Source organism: Hyla sarda, chromosome 2, assembly GCF_029499605.1.
Source record: "Hyla sarda isolate aHylSar1 chromosome 2, aHylSar1.hap1, whole genome shotgun sequence".
NCBI lineage: Eukaryota > Metazoa > Chordata > Amphibia > Anura > Hylidae > Hyla > Hyla sarda.
The window spans coordinates 16,329,675-16,347,774 of record NC_079190.1 but is presented as its reverse complement, the minus strand read 5'-3'; the positions used below and the strand labels follow the sequence as shown (position 1 = coordinate 16,347,774).

The 18,100-nt window shown below is 46.3% G+C and overlaps 1 protein-coding gene across 1 annotated transcript in view; it reads right to left on the bottom strand.

Annotated features, from left to right (window-relative positions):
* LOC130357340 (involucrin-like) overlaps nucleotides 1–18,100 on the bottom strand; it is a 49,014-nt gene that overhangs the window by 16,468 nt on the left and 14,446 nt on the right. The window contains exons 4-5 of the mRNA XM_056560026.1: nucleotides 12,640–12,716; nucleotides 9,442–9,772 (exon numbers count right to left, since the gene is read on the bottom strand). Coding sequence (XP_056416001.1) covers nucleotides 9,442–9,772; nucleotides 12,640–12,716 — 408 coding nt within the window. The remainder of the gene's footprint in view (nucleotides 1–9,441; nucleotides 9,773–12,639; nucleotides 12,717–18,100) is intronic.

Genomic DNA, 18,100 nt, shown 5'->3' with positions numbered 1-18,100 from the left:
CAGCTACAGTGCTGAATATCAGAACCAGCTACAGTGCTGAATATCAGAACCAGCTACAGTGCTGAATATCAGAACCAGCTACAGTGTTGAATATTAGAACCAGCTACAGCGCTGAATATCGGAACCAGCTACAGCGCTGAATATCGGAACCAGCTACAGTGCTGAATATTAGAACCAGCTACAGTGCTGAATATCGGAACCAGCTACAGTGCTGAATATCGGAACCAGCTACAGTGCTGAATATTAGAACTAGCTACAGCGCTGAATATTAGAACCAGCTACAGTGCTGAATATTAGAACCAGCTACAGTGCTGAATATCGGAACCAGCTACAGTGCTGAATATTAGAACCAGCCACAGTGCTGAATATTAGAACCAGCTACAGTGCTGAATATCGGAACCAGCTACAGTGCTGAATATTAGAACTAGCTACAGTGCTGAATATCGGAACCAGCTACAGTGCTGAATAACAGAACCAGCTACTGTGCCGAATAACAGAACCAACTACAGTGCTGAATATCAGAACCAGCTACAGTGCTGAATATCATAACCAGCTACAGTGCTGAATATCAGAACCAGCTACAGTGCTGAATATCAGAACCAGCTACAGTGCTGAATATTAGAACCAGCTACAGTGCTGAATATTAGAACCAGCTACAGTGCTGAATAACAGAACCAGCTACAGTGCTGAATATCAGAACCAGCTACAGTGCTGAATATCAGAACCAGCTACAGTGCTGAATATAAGAACCAGCTACAGTGCTGAATATCAGAACCAGCTACAGTGCTGAATATTAGAACCAGCTACAGTGCTGAATATTAGAACCAGCTACAGTGCTGAATAACAGAACCAGCTACAGTGCTGAATATTAGAACCAGCTACAGTGCTGAATATCGGAACCAGCTACAGTGCTGAATATTAGAACCACTACAGTGCTGAATATTAGAACCAGCTACAGTGCTGAATATTAGAACCAGCTACAGTGCTGAATATTAGAACTAGCTACAGTGCTGAATATCAGAACCAGCTACAGTGCTGAATATCGGAACCAGCTACAGTGCTGAATAACAGAACCAGCTACTGTGCCGAATAACAGAACCAGCTACAGCGCTGAATAACAGAACCAGCTACAGTGCTGAATAACAGAACCAGCTACAGTGCTGAATATCAGAACCAGCTACAGTGCTGAATATCAGAACCAGCTACAGTGCTGAATATCAGAACCAGCTACAGTGCTGAATATCAGAACCAGCTACAGTGCTGAATAACAGAAACAGCTACAGTGCTGAATAACAGAAACAGCTACAGTGCTGAATATTGGAACCAGCAACAGTGCTGAATATCAGAACCAGCTACAGTGCTGAATATCAGAACCAGCTACAGTGCTGAATATTAGAACTAGCTACAGTGCTGAATATCAGAACCAGCTACAGTGCTGAATATCGGAACCAGCTACAGTGCTGAATAACAGAACCAGCTACTGTGCCGAATAACAGAACCAGCTACAGTGCTGAATATCAGAACTAGCTACAGCGCTGAATAACAGAACCAGCTACAGTGCCGAATAACAAAATCAACTACAGTGCTGAATATCAGAACCAGCTACTGTGCCGAATAACAAAACCAACTACAGTGCTGAATATCAGAACCAGCTACAGTGCTGAATATCATAACCAGCTACAGTGCTGAATATCAGAACCAGCTACAGTGCTGAATATCAGAACCAGCTACAGTGCTGAATATTAGAACCAGCTACAGTGCTGAATATCAGAACCAGCTACAGTGCTGAATATCAGAACCAGCTACAGTGCTGAATAACAGAAACAGCTACAGTGCTGAATAACAGAAACAGCTACAGTGCTGAATATTGGAACCAGCAACAGTGCTGAATATCAGAACCAGCTACAGTGCTGAATATCAGAACCAGCTACAGTGCTGAATATTAGAACTAGCTACAGTGCTGAATATCAGAACCAGCTACAGTGCTGAATATCGGAACCAGCTACAGTGCTGAATAACAGAACCAGCTACTGTGCTGAATAACAGAACCAGCTACAGTGCTGAATATCAGAACTAGCTACAGCGCTGAATAACAGAACCAGCTACAGTGCCGAATAACAAAACCAACTACAGTGCTGAATATCAGAACCAGCTACAGTGCTGAATATCATAACCAGCTACAGTGCTGAATATCAGAACCAGCTACAGTGCTGAATATCAGAACCAGCTACAGTGCTGAATATTAGAACCAGCTACAGTGCTGAATATCAGAACCAGCTACAGTGCTGAATATCAGAACCAGCTACAGTGCTGAATATTGGAACCAGCAACAGTGCTGAATATCAGAACCAGCTACAGTGCTGAATATTGGAACCAGCTACAGTGCTGAATAACAGAACCAGCTACAGTGCTAAATATCAGAACCAGTTACAGTGCTGAATAACAGAACCAGCTATAGTGCTGAATAACAGAACCAGCTATAGTGTTGAATAACAGAACCAGCTACAGTCAGTGCCAAATAACAGAACCAGCTACAGTGCTGAATAACAGAACCAGCTACAGTGTTGAATAACAGAACCAGCTACAGTGCTGAATAACAGAACCTGCTACAGTGTCAAACAACAGAACCAGCTACAGTGCCAAATATCAGAACGTGCTACAGTGCAGAATAACAGAACCAGCTACAGTGCTGAATAACAGAACCAGCTACAGTGCCAAATAACAGAACCAGCTACAGTGCAAAATAACAGAACCAGCTACAGTGCTGAATAACAGAACCAGCTACAGTGCCAAATATCAGAACTAGCTACAGTGCCGAATAACAGAACCAGCTACAGTGCTGAATATCAGAACTAGCTACAGCGCTGAATAACAGAACCAGCTACAGTGCCGAATAACAAAACCAACTACAGTGCTGAATATCAGAACCAGCTACAGCGCTGAATAACAGAACCAGCTACAGTGCCAATTAACAGAAATAACTACAGTGCTGAATATCAGAACCAGCTACAGAGTTAATAACAGAGCCAGCTACAGTGCTGAATATTAGAACCAGCTACAGAGTTAATAACAGAGCCAGCTACAGTGCTGAATAACAGAACCAGCTGCTACAGTGCCGAATAACAGAGCAAACTGGAGTACAGAATAACAGAACCAGCTACAGTGCCTTATAAGAGAACAAACTAGAGTTACCCTATAAACAGAGCCAGCTAGAGTGCCCCCATAACAGAGCCAATTACGAAGCTCCCCATAACAGAACTAGTTACAGTTCCCAATAAGAGATGAAGCTACAGTGCCCAACAACAGAACCAGCCACAGTGCTCCCATAACAGAACCAGGCACAGTGCCCTCATAACAGAACCAGCCACAGTGCCTCCATAACAGAACCAACTACAGTGCCCCCATAACAGAGGCAAATACAGTGCCCAATAACAGAGCCAACTACAGTGCCCAATAACAGAGCCAACTACAGTGCCCAATAACAGAGCCAACTACAGTGCCCGATAACAGAGCCACCTACAGTGCCCAACAACAGAACCAGCCACAGTGCTCCCATAACAGAACCAGCCACAGTGCCTCCATAACAGAACCAAGTACAGTGCCCCCATAACAGAGGCAAATACAGTGCCCAATAACAGAGCCAACTACAGTGCCCGATAACAGAGCCAACTACAGTGCCCGATAACAGAGCCAACTACAGTGCCCGATAACAGAGCCAAGTACAGTGCCCGATAACAGAGCCAACTACAGTGCCCGATAACAGAGCCAACTACAGTGCCCGATAACAGAGCCAACTACAGTGCCCGATAACAGAGCCAACTACAGTGCCCGATAACAGAGCCAACTACAGTGCCCGATAACCGAGTCGGTCACATGGCACCACTCTATACATGTAGTGGCTCTAATCTGCTCTGGGTGACCCCTGTACAACCTTCCGTGGCCTTACATGACCTTAAATAAATGCATCGATTTACAGGATCAATATAAGGAGACGCTCCAAGAGCTGAAATCTTTAATGAGAGCAGAAAGTCGCCGGAGCTGCGGAGTTCCTCAGAACGAGATTATATGACAAGTAATAACATCGCCCGTAATCACCCTGACCCCGGGGCGAGAGCTGTAACAAAGTGACCTATGTATTCGGGAACGATCTGTTAATAATTCAGGAGTCTCTACCAGGAAGCGAGACGTGCCCCGCTTTATACCATCCCAGATTGGCATCATCTGTAGTCAATGAACAATGGGATTCAAGGTGCCAAGTGTCTCGGGTTTTAGGGACAGCCCTTTGTGTGCGGGGGTTGTGGAGCCTGAGAACGGCCCGAAAATTAGGCCAAATCCTTATCTACTGGTTAACCATTAGGCCCCTCTGCCACCTCCCCCCATATAACACTATGACCCATCTACATCATAGTTATCATCCTGCCCTTGTACCAGCAACTAGGGCAGTGTTTCCCAACCAGGGTGCCTCCAGCTGTTGCAAAAGTACAACTCCCAGCATGCCCGGACAGCCGAAGGCTGTCCGGGCATGCTGGCAGTTGTAGTTTTGCAGCAGCTGGAGGCACCCTGGTTGGGAAACACTCAACTAGTGAGTATGGCCTTCTTACAGTGATTTAAAGGGGGTACTCAGAATTAGAGATGAGCGAACTTACAGTAAATTCGATTCATCACGAACTTCTCGGCTCGGCAGTTGATGGCTTTTCCTGCATAAATTAGTTCAGCTTTCAGGTGCTCCGGTGGGCTGGAAAAGGTGGATACAGTCCTAGGAGACTCTTTTCTAGGACTGTATCCACCTTTTCCAGCCCACCGGAGCACCTGAAAGCTGAACTAATTTATGCAGGATAAGTCATCAACTGCCGAGCCGAGAAGTTCGTGACGAATCGAATTTACTGTAAATTTGCTCATCTCTACTCAGAATGTTAAACAGATTTGTAAATTACTTCAATTTAAAAAATCTTAACCCTTCCAGTACTTATCCGCTGCTGTATGCTTCACAGGAAGTTGTGTAGTTCTTTCCAGTCTGACCACAGTGCTCTCTGCTGACACTTCTATCCATGTCAGGAACTGTCCGGAGCAGGAGAGGTTTGCTTTGGGATTTTGCTCCTACTCAGGACAGTTCCTGACAAGGACAGAGGTGTCAGCAGAGAGCACTGTGGTCAGACTGGAAAAAAAAACTTCACAACTTCCTGTGGAGCATACAGCAGCTGATAAGTACTGGAAGGATTAAGATTTTTATATAGAAGTCATTTACAAATCTGTATAACTTTCTGGGACCAGTTGATTTGAATCACTGGCAGCATAGGGGCCCCTGGTTTGCCAAAGGGCACCTCAGGGAACCGAAGGCTGTCCGTGCATGCTGGGAGTTGTAGTTTTGCAGCAGCTGGAGGCACCCTGGTTGGGAAACACTCAACTAGTGAGTATGGCCTTCTTACAGTGATTTAAAGGGGGTACTCAGAATGTTAAACAGATTTGAAAATTACTTCTATGTAAAAAACCCTTCCAGTACTTATCCGCTGCTGTATGCTTAACAGGAAGTTGTGTAGTTCTTTCCAGTCTGACCACAGTGCTCTCTGCTGACACTTCTATCCATGTCAGGAACTGACCGGAGGAGTAGAGGTTTGCTTTGGGATTTTGCTCCTACTCAGGACAGTTCCTGACAAGGACAGAGGTGGCAGCAGAGAGCACTGTGGTCAGACTGGAAAAAAAACTTCACAACTTCCTGTGGAGCATTCAGCAGCTGATAAGTACTGGAAGGATTAAGATTTTAATATAGAAGTAATTTACAAATCTGTATAACTTTCTGGGACCAGTTGATTTGGATCACTGGTAGCATAGGGGCCCCTGGCCCCCTCAGGGAACCTAGTATAGCAAAAACATTGTGTAGTAAATGTACTTAGTTATTCTCCCAGGATACTGAGAAAAGAAAAATATTTGTGGTGAGCCACGGGGGGTGCGATGTGAGGTGTACAGGGCAGATTTTGTAGCCCAGGGGCACATGTTATTAAAGGGGTATTCCAGGCCAAAACTTTTTTTTATATATCAACTGGCTCCGGAAAGTTAAACAGATTTGTAAATTACTTCTATTAAAAAATCTTAATCCTTCCAATTGTTATTAGCTTCTGAAGTTGGGTTGTTGTTTTCTGTCTAACTGCTCTCTGATGACTCACGTCCCGGGAGCTGTGCAGCTCCTATGGGGATATTCTCCCATCATGCAAAGCTCCCGGGACGTGACATCATCATTGAGCAGTTAGACAGAAAACTTCAGAAGCTAATAACTATTGGAAGGATTATGATTTTTTTATAGAAGTAATTTACAAATCTGTTTAACTTTCCAGAGCCAGTTCAAAAATATAAAAATAGGTTTTGCCTGGAAATGCCCTTTAACCCCTAAATGTTCGTGACGCCAGGGCGCGGTTTGCCTATGTAGTTCCTGACACAGACAGAGGTGGCAGCAGAGAGCACTGTGGTCAGACTATACAACTTCCTGTGGAGCATACAGCAGCTGATAAGTACTGGAAGAATTAAGATACAAATCTGCATAACTTTCTGAACCAGAGAGCAGTTGCTTGTAATTTTACAGCCATATCACGCACTGGGATGTAGATGTCGGTATAAATTATGTCACCAACGTGCTGCGGGCAAAGCTAAAATTGATATGTACAGTAAATGTGAGGAAGGACCATGAAGACCTATTTCTTATATATGTTTGCGCTGAATGATGGACTTACATGAAGAAGATGTAAGACTGAGGGTTGAGGCAAAATGGATAAAACGCGTCATAACAGTTATATCCGGGTTGTTTTCATGCTTGGGGCACCAGCACATCGCCAATGGTATGAAGCGTATACGTGCGATTGTCATCCCAATTGTCATATAATGAGAAATGATACTCCCATACAGTGCACACGTAATTATGTGCCCATCATGTACTCACTAAAAGAAATACCACCCATTGGCGCAGCGTGGGTTGTCAGCACCCGGGGCACCCTGACTTATAATGTCCCCTGTCCTATGCCCCTCACATATAATGCCCCCTGAGGGGGCAGGACAGGGGGCATTATATGTGAAGGGCACATGTCAGGGGGGGCATTATATGTGAGGGGCACAGGACATGGGGTATTATATATGAGGGGCACATGACAGGGGGAGGGGGTCCTGTAATGTGCCCCCACATATAATGCCCCCCTGACATGTGCCCCTTACTCATCATTTGCCCCTCTCACTTATAATTTGCTCCTCCCTCCCCTTTCTCACGTCCGTCACCTTTCTCCCACGCTGCGGCTGCTCCATCCCTGCAGTCAGTGAGAGCCGCGGGGACGTGATCTCCGGGCGCGGCGCGATGATGTGATGTCATCGCGCCGGCCTGCCGTGATTGGCTCTCACTGACTGCAGGAATGGAGCAGCAGCGGCGTGTGATAGCAAGGTGACGGGCGTGAGAAAGGGGTGGTGGAGCGGGACAGCTGACAGCTCCCACTCCACCATGCGATAGTTCAGGAAGAGGGGCAACAATCTCGGGGGGGGGGGGGGCAATTGCCCCATTGAGCCTCCTCCGCCCCCCCAGGATCAGCCACTGCCTCCACAGTGGGCGGCGACCCGGCGGCTCGGATCGGATTCACACAGCCAGCACTGCAGAGAGAGTGAGTGAGCCAGGCAGGGGCAGAGAGCTGCAAGTGCGAGCGCCCCCCCAGATGTTGCGCCCGGTGCGGCCGCCCCCCCTGCACCCCCCACGCTACGCCTCTGATACCACTATACAATGACTGTATAATACCGTAGTATAATTTAGTGCTATCATAACTTGCTACCAAACCAGGGGCTAAACAGGTAAATAGTGCCATCCCTGGTGGTCATGGTGGTCTAGGGTAGTGAAGGGGTCAGTAGTAAATGCCTGGTGATCTATCTAGGGTGGTGAAGGGGTTACTTTCATAGTGGTCTGGGGTGTTGAAAAGGTTATATTTCTGGTGGTCTAGGACGGGGAGGGGGTAATATTCTTGGTGCTCTATGGTGGCAAAGGGGTTATATACCTGGTGGCCTAGGGTGGTAAATAGGTTACATGTATGGTTGTCTAGGGCAGTGAATAGGTTATATTACTGGTGGTCTAAGGCAGTGAAGAGGTTATATTCCTGGTGGTCTAGGGCAGTGAAGAGGTTATATTCCTGGTGGTCTAAGGCAGTGAAGAGGTTATATTCCTGGTGGTCTAGGTCAGTGAAGAGGTTATATTCCTGGTGGTCTAAGGCAGTGAAGAGGTTATATTCCTGGTGGACTAGGGCAGTGAAGAGGTTATATTCCTGGAGTTCTAAGGCATTGAAGAGGTTATATTCCTGGTGGTCTAGGGCAGTGAAGAGGTTATATTCCTGGTGGTCTAGGGCAGTGAAGAGGTTATATTCCTGGTGGTCTAAGGCAGTGAAGAGGTTATATTCCTGGTGGTCTAGGGCAGTGAAGAGGTTATATTCCTGGTGGTCTAGAGCAGTGAAGAGGTTATATTCCTGGTGGTCTAAAGCAGTGAAGAAGTTATATTCCTGGTGGTCTAGGGCAGTGAAGAGGTTTTATTCCTGGTGGTTTAGCTCAGTAAAGAGGTTATATTCCTGGTGGTCTAGGGCAGTGAAGAGGTTATATTCCTGGTGGTCTAGAGCAGTGAATAGGTCATATTCCTTGAGGTCTACGGTTGTAAAGAGGGGTTATATTCCTTGTGGTCGAGGGCAGTGAAGAGGTTATATTCCTGGTGGTCTAGAGCAGTGAAGAAGTTATATTCCTGGTGGTCTAGGGCAGTGAAGAGGTTATATTCCTAGTGGTCTAGGGCAGTGAAGAGGTTACATTGCTCGTGGCCTAGAGTGGTAAAAGGGTTATGTTCTGGTCTAGGGTAGTGAAGAGGTTATATTCCTGGTGGTCTAGGGCAGTGAAGAGGTTATATTCCTGGTGGTCTAAGGCAGTGAAGAGGTTATATTCCTGGTGGTCTAGGGCAGTGAAGAAGTTATATTCCTGGTGGTCTAGGGCAGTGAAGAGGTTATATTCCTGGTGGTCTAGGGCAGTGAAGAGGTTTTATTCCTGGTGGTTTAGCACAGTAAAGAGGTAATATTCCTGGTGGTCTAGAGCAGTGAAGAGGTTTTATTCCTGGTGGTTTAGCGCAGTAAAGAAGTAATATTCCTGGTGGTCTAGGGCAGTAAAGAGGTTATATTCCTGGTGGTCTAGAGCAGTGAAAAGGTCATATTCCTGGTGGTCTACGGTGGTAAAGAGGGGTTATATTCCTTGTGGTCGAGGGCAGTGAAGAGGTTATATTCCTGGTGGTCTAGAGCAGTGAAGAGGTTATATTCCTTGTGGTCTAGGGTGGTAAAGGGGTTATATTCCTCGTGGTCTAGGGCAGTGAAGTGGTTATATTCCTGGTGGTCTAGGGCAGTAAAGAGGTTATATTCCTGGTGGTCTAGGGCAGTAAAGAGGTTATATTCCTGGTACTCTAGGGCAATGAAGATGTTATATTCCTGGTAGTCTAGGGTAGTGAAGAGGTTATATTCCTGGTAGTCTAGGGCAGTGAAGAGGTTATATTCCTTGTGGTCTAGGGCAGTGAAGAGGTTATATTCCTGGTAGTCTAGGGCAGTGAAGAGGTTATATTCCTGGTAGTCTAGGGCAGTGAAGAGGTTATATTCCTGGTAGTCTAGGGCAGTGAAGAGGTTATATTCCTGGTAGTCTAGGGCAGTGAAGAGGTTATATTCCTGGTAGTCTAGGGCAGTGAAGAGGTTATATTCCTGGTAGTCTAGGGCAGTGAAGAGGTTATATTCCTGGTAGTCTAGGGCAGTGAAGAGGTTATATTCCTGGTGGTCTAGGGCAGTGAAGAGGTTATATTCCTGGTAGTCTAGGGCAGTGAAGAGGTTATATTCCTGGTGGTCTAGGGTAGTGAAGAGGTTTCATCCCTGGTGGTCTAGGGTGGTAAAGGGGTTATGTTCTGGTTGTCTAGGGCAGACATAGGCAACCTTCGGCACTGCAGATATTTTGGACTACATCTCCCATGATGCTCTTTCAACCAAAATGCTGCCAAAGCATCATGGGAGATGTAGTCCAAAACATCTGCAGTGCTGAAGGTTGCCTATGCCTGGTCTAGGGCAATGAAGAGGTTATATTCCTTGTGGTCTAGGGTGAAGTAGTGAAACAATTATTGCACATACTTGGTGGCCAAGCAAAGTAAAGGTTTTCACACACACATATATATATATTTTTTTTTATTTCATTTAAATAATTAAACACTGATTTTTTGTAGGTCAGACTTGTGATCACATGGCCCAGTTACAGTAATGAATCACATGGATGCAGCTGTGCTGGAATGAAACAAATGGGGCGATAGGACTAGTGATGGTAAGTGCGCATAATATGGGCAAGAAAAAACAAAACCCTGGAGTGCTTCTTTAACATGGGGCCCTATGTATGAGGGATGCCACTTCGTATGCGTCGTACCTATACGCTGGAGACTCCCCCTGATGTATATGTCATGCGGACACTGCTCAACAATTGATGCACACGTCACTGTATAACGCAGTGTGAACCTAGCCTAAGATGTGACTGTATTAAAGGGGTACTTCGGTGGAAATTTTATTTTTTTAAATCAACTTGTGCCAGAAAGTTAAACAGATTTGTAAATTACTTCTATTAAAAAATCTTATTACTTCAAGTACTTATCAGCTGCTGTAAGCTCCAGAGGAAGTTATATTCTTTCCAGTCTGACCACAGTGCTCTCTGCTGACACCTCTGTCTGTGTCAGGAACTGTCCAGAGTAGGAGCAAATGCCCATAGAAAACTCCTCCTGCTCTGGACAGTTCCAGACATGGACAGAGGTGTCAGCAGAGAGCACTGTGGTCAGACAGAAAAGATCTACACAACTTCCTCTGGAGCATACAGCAGCTGATAAGTACTGGAAGGATTAAGATTACTCTATGTATGTAATTTACAAGTCTGTATAACTTTCTGGCAACAGTTGATTTTAAAAAAATTGTTTCCCACCGGAGTACCCCTTTAATGGATGTCTATAGGATTTTTCATCAACAATGGCCGCTCCTTGGGTCCTCCAGGAAGATTCGGCTCCTTCACTATTCCAGCTTCTTATTTCTTAAGGAGAAGGCATCTATTTCTGTCTATAATTCATCTTAGTCTCTTAATCATCACTTTGTCTCCTGCAAAAACCCATTACGGATGCGGAGGAGGTATCGGGAGCAGATGTCCTTACAAGCATTAAGGCTGCTGGGCGTCTCTGGGGGGAAGACGGGAGCACCTGGTGTAAGCAGTATCCCTCCATCAAGTGTCAAAAACATCAACACACAGGGGTGGTGGGATGTGCTGCAGCGGGGGAGGAGGGGTAATCACCTGCAGCATGTAAGGATACTCATGAAAATCTTTTTATCTTGTATAAGACACGATAACTTTGTGTGGTCAAGCTGGGGTCCATATTGGTGTTGCCAAGTTTACATGATGGTATCCTTGTATACTTTGAGCGAGTGGACCCGCTAAGCCACAATTCGATTTGCATTGGCGATTCTGGGGTGCAGAGTCTAAGGGATTCCCTGATTTTCAACCCTCAACCTCTGTACGAAAATGTGGACTAAGCTTCAGAAATTCCCCTGTTCATGGTCTTCTCAGAAGTCTCAGATTAGCTGTAGTATCGCAAAGGAAATGTAAGTCAGGTACAGGCCTGAGGTTGTCAGCAGGAAGTCAGTCAGAGAAAACGGTAACTTCACAAAGTCAGGAACAGGCCTGAGGTTGTCAGCAGGAAGTCAGTCAGAGAAAACGGTAACTTCACAAAGTCAGTAACAGGCCTGAGTTTGTCCGCAGGAAGTCAGTCAGAGAAAACAGTAACTTCACAAAGTCAGGAACAGGCTTGAGGTTGTCAGCAGGAAGTCAGTCAGAGAAAACAGTAACTTCACCAAGTCAGGAACAGGCCTGAGGTTGTCAGCAGGAAGTCAGTCAGGGAAAACGGGAACTTCACAAAGTCAGGAACAGGCCTGAGGTTGTCAGCAGGAAGTCAGTAAGGGAAAACGGGAACTTCACAAAGTCAGGAACAGGCCTGAAGTTGTCAACAGGAAGTCAGTCAGAGAAAACGGTAACTTCACAAAGTCAGGAACAGGCCTGAGGTTGTCAGCAGGAAATCAGTCAGAGAAAACGGTAACTTCATAAAGTCAGGAACAGGCCTGAGGTTGTCAGCAGGAAGTCAGTCAGAAAAAAACAGTAACTTCACAAAGTCAGTAACAGGCCTGAGTTTGTCCGCAGGAAGTCAGTCAGAGAAAACAGTAACTTCACAAAGTCAGGAACAGGCTTGAGGTTGTCAGCAGGAAGTCAGTCAGAGAAAACAGTAACTTCACCAAGTCAGGAACAGGCCTGAGGTTGTCAGCAGGAAGTCAGTCAGAGAAAACGGTAACTTCACAAAGTCAGTAACAGGCCTGAGGTTGTCAGCAGGAAGTCAGTCAGAGAAAACGGTAACTTCACAAAGTCAGTAACAGGCTTGAGGTTGTCAGCAGGAAGTCAGTCAGAGAAAACAGTAACTTCACCAAGTCAGGAACAGGCCTGAGGTTGTCAGCAGGAAGTCAGTCAGAGGAAACGATAACTTCACAAAGTCAGTAACAGGCTTGAGGTTGTCAGCAGGAAGTCAGTCAGAGAAAACAGTAACCTCACCAAGAAGGAACAGGCCTGAGGTTGTCAGCAGGAAGTCAGTCAGAGAAAACGGTAACTTCACAAAGTCAGGAACAGGCCTGAGGTTGTCAACAGGAAGTCAGTCAGAGAAAACGGTAACTTCACAAAGTCAGGAACAGGCCTGAGGTTGTCAGCAGGAAATCAGTCAGAGAAAACGGTAACTTCATAAAGTCAGGAACAGGCCTGAGGTTGTCAGCAGGAAGTCAGTCAGAGAAAACGGTAACTTCACAAAGTCAGGAACAGGCCTGAGGTTGTCAGCAGGAAGTCAGTCAGGGAAAACGGTAACTTCACAAAGTCAGGAACAGGCCTGAGGTTGTCAGCAGGAAGTCAGTCGGAGAAAACGGTAACTTCACAAAGTCAGGAACAGGCCTGGGGTTGTCAGCAGGAAGTCAGTCAGAGAAAACGGTAACTTCACAAAGTCAGTAACAGGCTTGAGGTTGTCAGCAGGAAGTCAGTCAGAGAAAACAGTAACTTCACCAAGTCAGGAACAGGCCTGAGGTTGTCAGCAGGAAGTCAGTCAGAGAAAACGGTAACTTCACAAAGTCAGTAACAGGCTTGAGGTTGTCAGCAGGAAGTCAGTCAGAGAAAACAGTAACTTCACCAAGTCAGGAACAGGCCTGAGGTTGTCAGCAGGAAGTCAGTCAGAGAAAACGGTAACTTCACCAAGTCAGGAACAGGCCTGAGGTTGTCAGCAGGAAGTCAGTCAGAGAAAACGGTAACTTCACCAAGTCAGGAACAGGCCTGGGGTTGTCAGCAGGAAGTCAGTCAGAGAAAACGGTAACTTCACAAAGTCAGTAACAGGCTTGAGGTTGTCAGCAGGAAGTCAGTCAGAGAAAACAGTAACTTCACCAAGTCAGGAACAGGCCTGAGGTTGTCAGCAGGAAGTCAGTCAGAGAAAACGGTAACTTCACAAAGTCAGTAACAGGCTTGAGGTTGTCAGCAGGAAGTCAGTCAGAGAAAACAGTAACTTCACCAAGTCAGGAACAGGCCTGAGGTTGTCAGCAGGAAGTCAGTCAGAGAAAACGGTAACTTCACCAAGTCAGGAACAGGCCTGAGGTTGTCAGCAGGAAGTCAGTCAGAGAAAACGGTAACTTCACAAAGTCAGTAACAGGCTTGAGGTTGTCAGCAGGAAGTCAGTCAGAGAAAACAGTAACTTCACCAAGTCAGGAACAGGCCTGAGGTTGTCAGCAGGAAGTCAGTCAGAGGAAACGATAACTTCACAAAGTCAGTAACAGGCTTGAGGTTGTCAGCAGGAAGTCAGTCAGAGAAAACAGTAACCTCACCAAGAAGGAACAGGCCTGAGGTTGTCAGCAGGAAGTCAGTCAGAGAAAACGGTAACTTCACAAAGTCAGGAACAGGCCTGAGGTTGTCAACAGGAAGTCAGTCAGAGAAAACGGTAACTTCACAAAGTCAGGAACAGGCCTGAGGTTGTCAGCAGGAAATCAGTCAGAGAAAACGGTAACTTCATAAAGTCAGGAACAGGCCTGAGGTTGTCAGCAGGAAGTCAGTCAGAGAAAACGGTAACTTCACAAAGTCAGGAACAGGCCTGAGGTTGTCAGCAGGAAGTCAGTCAGGGAAAACGGTAACTTCACAAAGTCAGGAACAGGCCTGAGGTTGTCAGCAGGAAGTCAGTCGGAGAAAACGGTAACTTCACAAAGTCAGGAACAGGCCTGGGGTTGTCAGCAGGAAGTCAGTCAGAGAAAACGGTAACTTCACAAAGTCAGTAACAGGCTTGAGGTTGTCAGCAGGAAGTCAGTCAGAGAAAACAGTAACTTCACCAAGTCAGGAACAGGCCTGAGGTTGTCAGCAGGAAGTCAGTCAGAGAAAACGGTAACTTCACAAAGTCAGTAACAGGCTTGAGGTTGTCAGCAGGAAGTCAGTCAGAGAAAACAGTAACTTCACCAAGTCAGGAACAGGCCTGAGGTTGTCAGCAGGAAGTCAGTCAGAGAAAACGGTAACTTCACCAAGTCAGGAACAGGCCTGAGGTTGTCAGCAGGAAGTCAGTCAGAGAAAACGGTAACTTCACCAAGTCAGGAACAGGCCTGGGGTTGTCAGCAGGAAGTCAGTCAGAGAAAACGGTAACTTCACAAAGTCAGTAACAGGCTTGAGGTTGTCAGCAGGAAGTCAGTCAGAGAAAACAGTAACTTCACCAAGTCAGGAACAGGCCTGAGGTTGTCAGCAGGAAGTCAGTCAGAGAAAACGGTAACTTCACAAAGTCAGTAACAGGCTTGAGGTTGTCAGCAGGAAGTCAGTCAGAGAAAACAGTAACTTCACCAAGTCAGGAACAGGCCTGAGGTTGTCAGCAGGAAGTCAGTCAGAGAAAACGGTAACTTCACCAAGTCAGGAACAGGCCTGAGGTTGTCAGCAGGGAGTCAGTCAGAGAAAACGGTAACTTCACAAAGTCAGGAACAGGCCTGAGATTGTCAGCAGGAAGTCAGTCAGAGAAAACGGTAACTTCACCAAGTCAGGAACAGGCCTGAGGTTGTCAGCAGGAAGTCAGTCAGAGAAAACGGTAACTTCACAAAGTCAGGGACAGGCCTGAGGTTGTCAGCAGGAAGTCAGTCAGGGAAAACGGTAAGTTCACAATGTCAGGAACAGGCCTGAGGTTGTCAGCAGGAAGTCAGTCAGGGAAAACGGGAACTTTACAAAGTCAGGAACAGGCCTGAGGTTGTCAGCAGGAAGTCAGTCAGGGAAAATGGGAACTTCACAAAGTCAGGAACAGGCCTGAGGTTGTCAGTAGGAAGTCAGTCAGAGAAAACGGTAACTTCACAAAGTCAGGAACAGGCCTGAGGTTGTCAGCAGGAAGTCAGTCAGGGAAAACGGGAACTTTACAAAGTCAGGAACAGGCCTGAGGTTGTCAGCAGGAAGTCAGTCAGGGAAAACGGTAACTTCACAAAGTCAGGAACAGGCCTGAGGTTGTCAGCAGGAAGTCAGTCAGGGAAAACGGGAACTTCACAAAGTCAGGAACAGGCCTGAGGTTGTCAGCAGGAAGTCAGTCAGAGAAAACGGTAACTTCACAAAGTCAGTAACAGGCTTGAGGTTGTCAGCAGGAAGTCAGTCAGAGAAAATGGTAACTTCACAAAGTCAGGAACAGGCCTGAGGTTGTCAGCAGGAAGTCAGTCAGAGAAAACGGTAACTTCACAAAGTCAGGAACAGGCCTGAGGTTGTCAGCAGGAAGTCAGTCAGGGAAAACGGGAACTTCACAAAGTCAGGAACAGGCCTGAGGTTGTCAGCAGGAAGTCAGTCAGAGAAAACAGTAACTTCACCAAGTCAGGAACAGGCCTGAGGTTGTCAGCAGGAAGTCAGTCAGAGAAAACGGTAACTTCATAAAGTCAGTAACAGGCCTGAGGTTGTCAGCAGTAAGTCAGTCAGAGAAAACGGTAATGTTACAATGTCGGGAATGAGGCCGAGGTCTAGAACAGAAGAAGTACCACAAGTTCCAGGCGAGGATCTGAAGGGGAAAAAAAACGCAAGAAAAGTGGTCAAAACAAGCCACAAACCAACAGGATCTAAAATGGAGGATCTGGAGGTGCCGGTTACCATGGCAACCCGGTCACAGGAAACAGGAGGATCGTGGTGCACAGCTATAGGGCACCTGCCAAGCTGCCAGCCACTGGAGCCACGACCTTCAGCTTGGACCCAGTAGTAGAGCAATAAATATGTGTACGCGATGTGGACCACTCTATAGCTGTCAACCAAACATTAGTGCCAGTCATAGGAGACCCCGGCCAGGCCTGGTGCAAGGATTTTTGCCCCCCTAGTAGGGTTGTCACCTGGCTGGTATTTTGGCCACCCTGCCACTATTTTTATATTAAAACTATTGGCAATGCAATGGCCGGTCAACCAATCCTCCAACTCTCGGTATGTTGCACCATAGTCTATACCAGTGTTTCCCAACCAGGGGTGCCTCCAGCTGTTGCAAAACTACAACTCCCAGCATGCCCGGACAGCCGTTGGCTGTCCGGGCATGCTAGGAGTTGTAGTTTTGCAACAGCTGGAGGCACCCCTGGTTGGGAAACACTGACCTATACTATATATTACTATATAGTCCAACATGTTGGGAGTTGTAGTTTACGTATGGGGGCAGCTGCTGAGCCACAGGCTGTATCAGGGCATGCTGGGAGTTGTAGTTAGTAACTTACTGCAGCTCCCGAATTTAGTTAAAAAAAAGTGATCAAAAAGACACATCAAAATGGTACTGTTCCAAACTACAGATCGGGGCGCAAAAAATTAGCCCTCATACAGACCGGTATAAGGAGAAATAAAAAAAATTATAGGGGTCAGAATAGGACAAATTTCCCCCACATAAGTATATCCTGTGATGTCACGTGTATATAGGAATTATGCAAATTAGCATGGGCGGTATTTTTTTGCAAGAAAGGTGGCAACACTACACTCTAGGCGAAAACATATTTTGCTTCCTCACCTTACTACTGGGGTGACACACTGTTACAAACCTCCTCCTCATGTAATCTTCTTACTACTGGGGTGACACACTGTTACAAACCTCCTCCTCATGTAATCTCCTTACTACTGGGGTGACACACTGTTACAAACCTCCTCCTCATGTAATCTCCTTACTACTGGGGTGACACACTGTTACAAACCTCCTCCTCATGTAATCTTCTTACTACTGGGGTGACACACTGTAACAAACCTCCTAATGTAATCACCTTACTACTGGGGTGACACACTGTAACAAACCTCCTCCTCATGTAATCTCCTTACTACTGGGGTGACACACTGTAACAAACCTTCGTCCTCATGTAATCTCCTTACTACTGGGGTGACACACTGTAACAAACCTCCTCCTCATGTAATCTCCTTACTACTGGGGTGACACACTGTAACAAACCTCCTCCTCATATAATCACCTTACTACTGTGGTGAGACACTGTAACAAACCCCCTCCTCATGTAATCACCTTACTACTGGGGTGGCACACTGTAACAAACCTCCTCCTCATGTAATCTCCTTACTACAGGGGTGACACACTGTAACAAACCTCCTCCTCATGTAATCACCTTACTACTGAGGTGACAAACCTCCTCCTCATGTAATCTACTTACTACTGGGGTGACACACTGTAACAAACCTCCTCCTCATATAATCACATTACTACTACTGTGACACACTGTAACAAACCTCTTCCTCATGTAATCACCTTACTACTGGGGTGAGACACTGTAACAAACCCCCTCCTCAGGTGATCACCTTACTACTGGGGTGACACATTGTAAAAACCTCCTCCTCATGTAATCACCTTACTACTGGGGTGAGACACTGTAACAAACCTCCTCCTCATGTAATCTCCTTACTACTGGGGTGACACACTGTAACAAACCTCCTCATGTAATCTCCTTACTCCTGGGGTGACACACTGTAACAAACCTCCTCCTCATGTAATCTCCTTACTACTGGGGTGACACACTGTAACAAACCT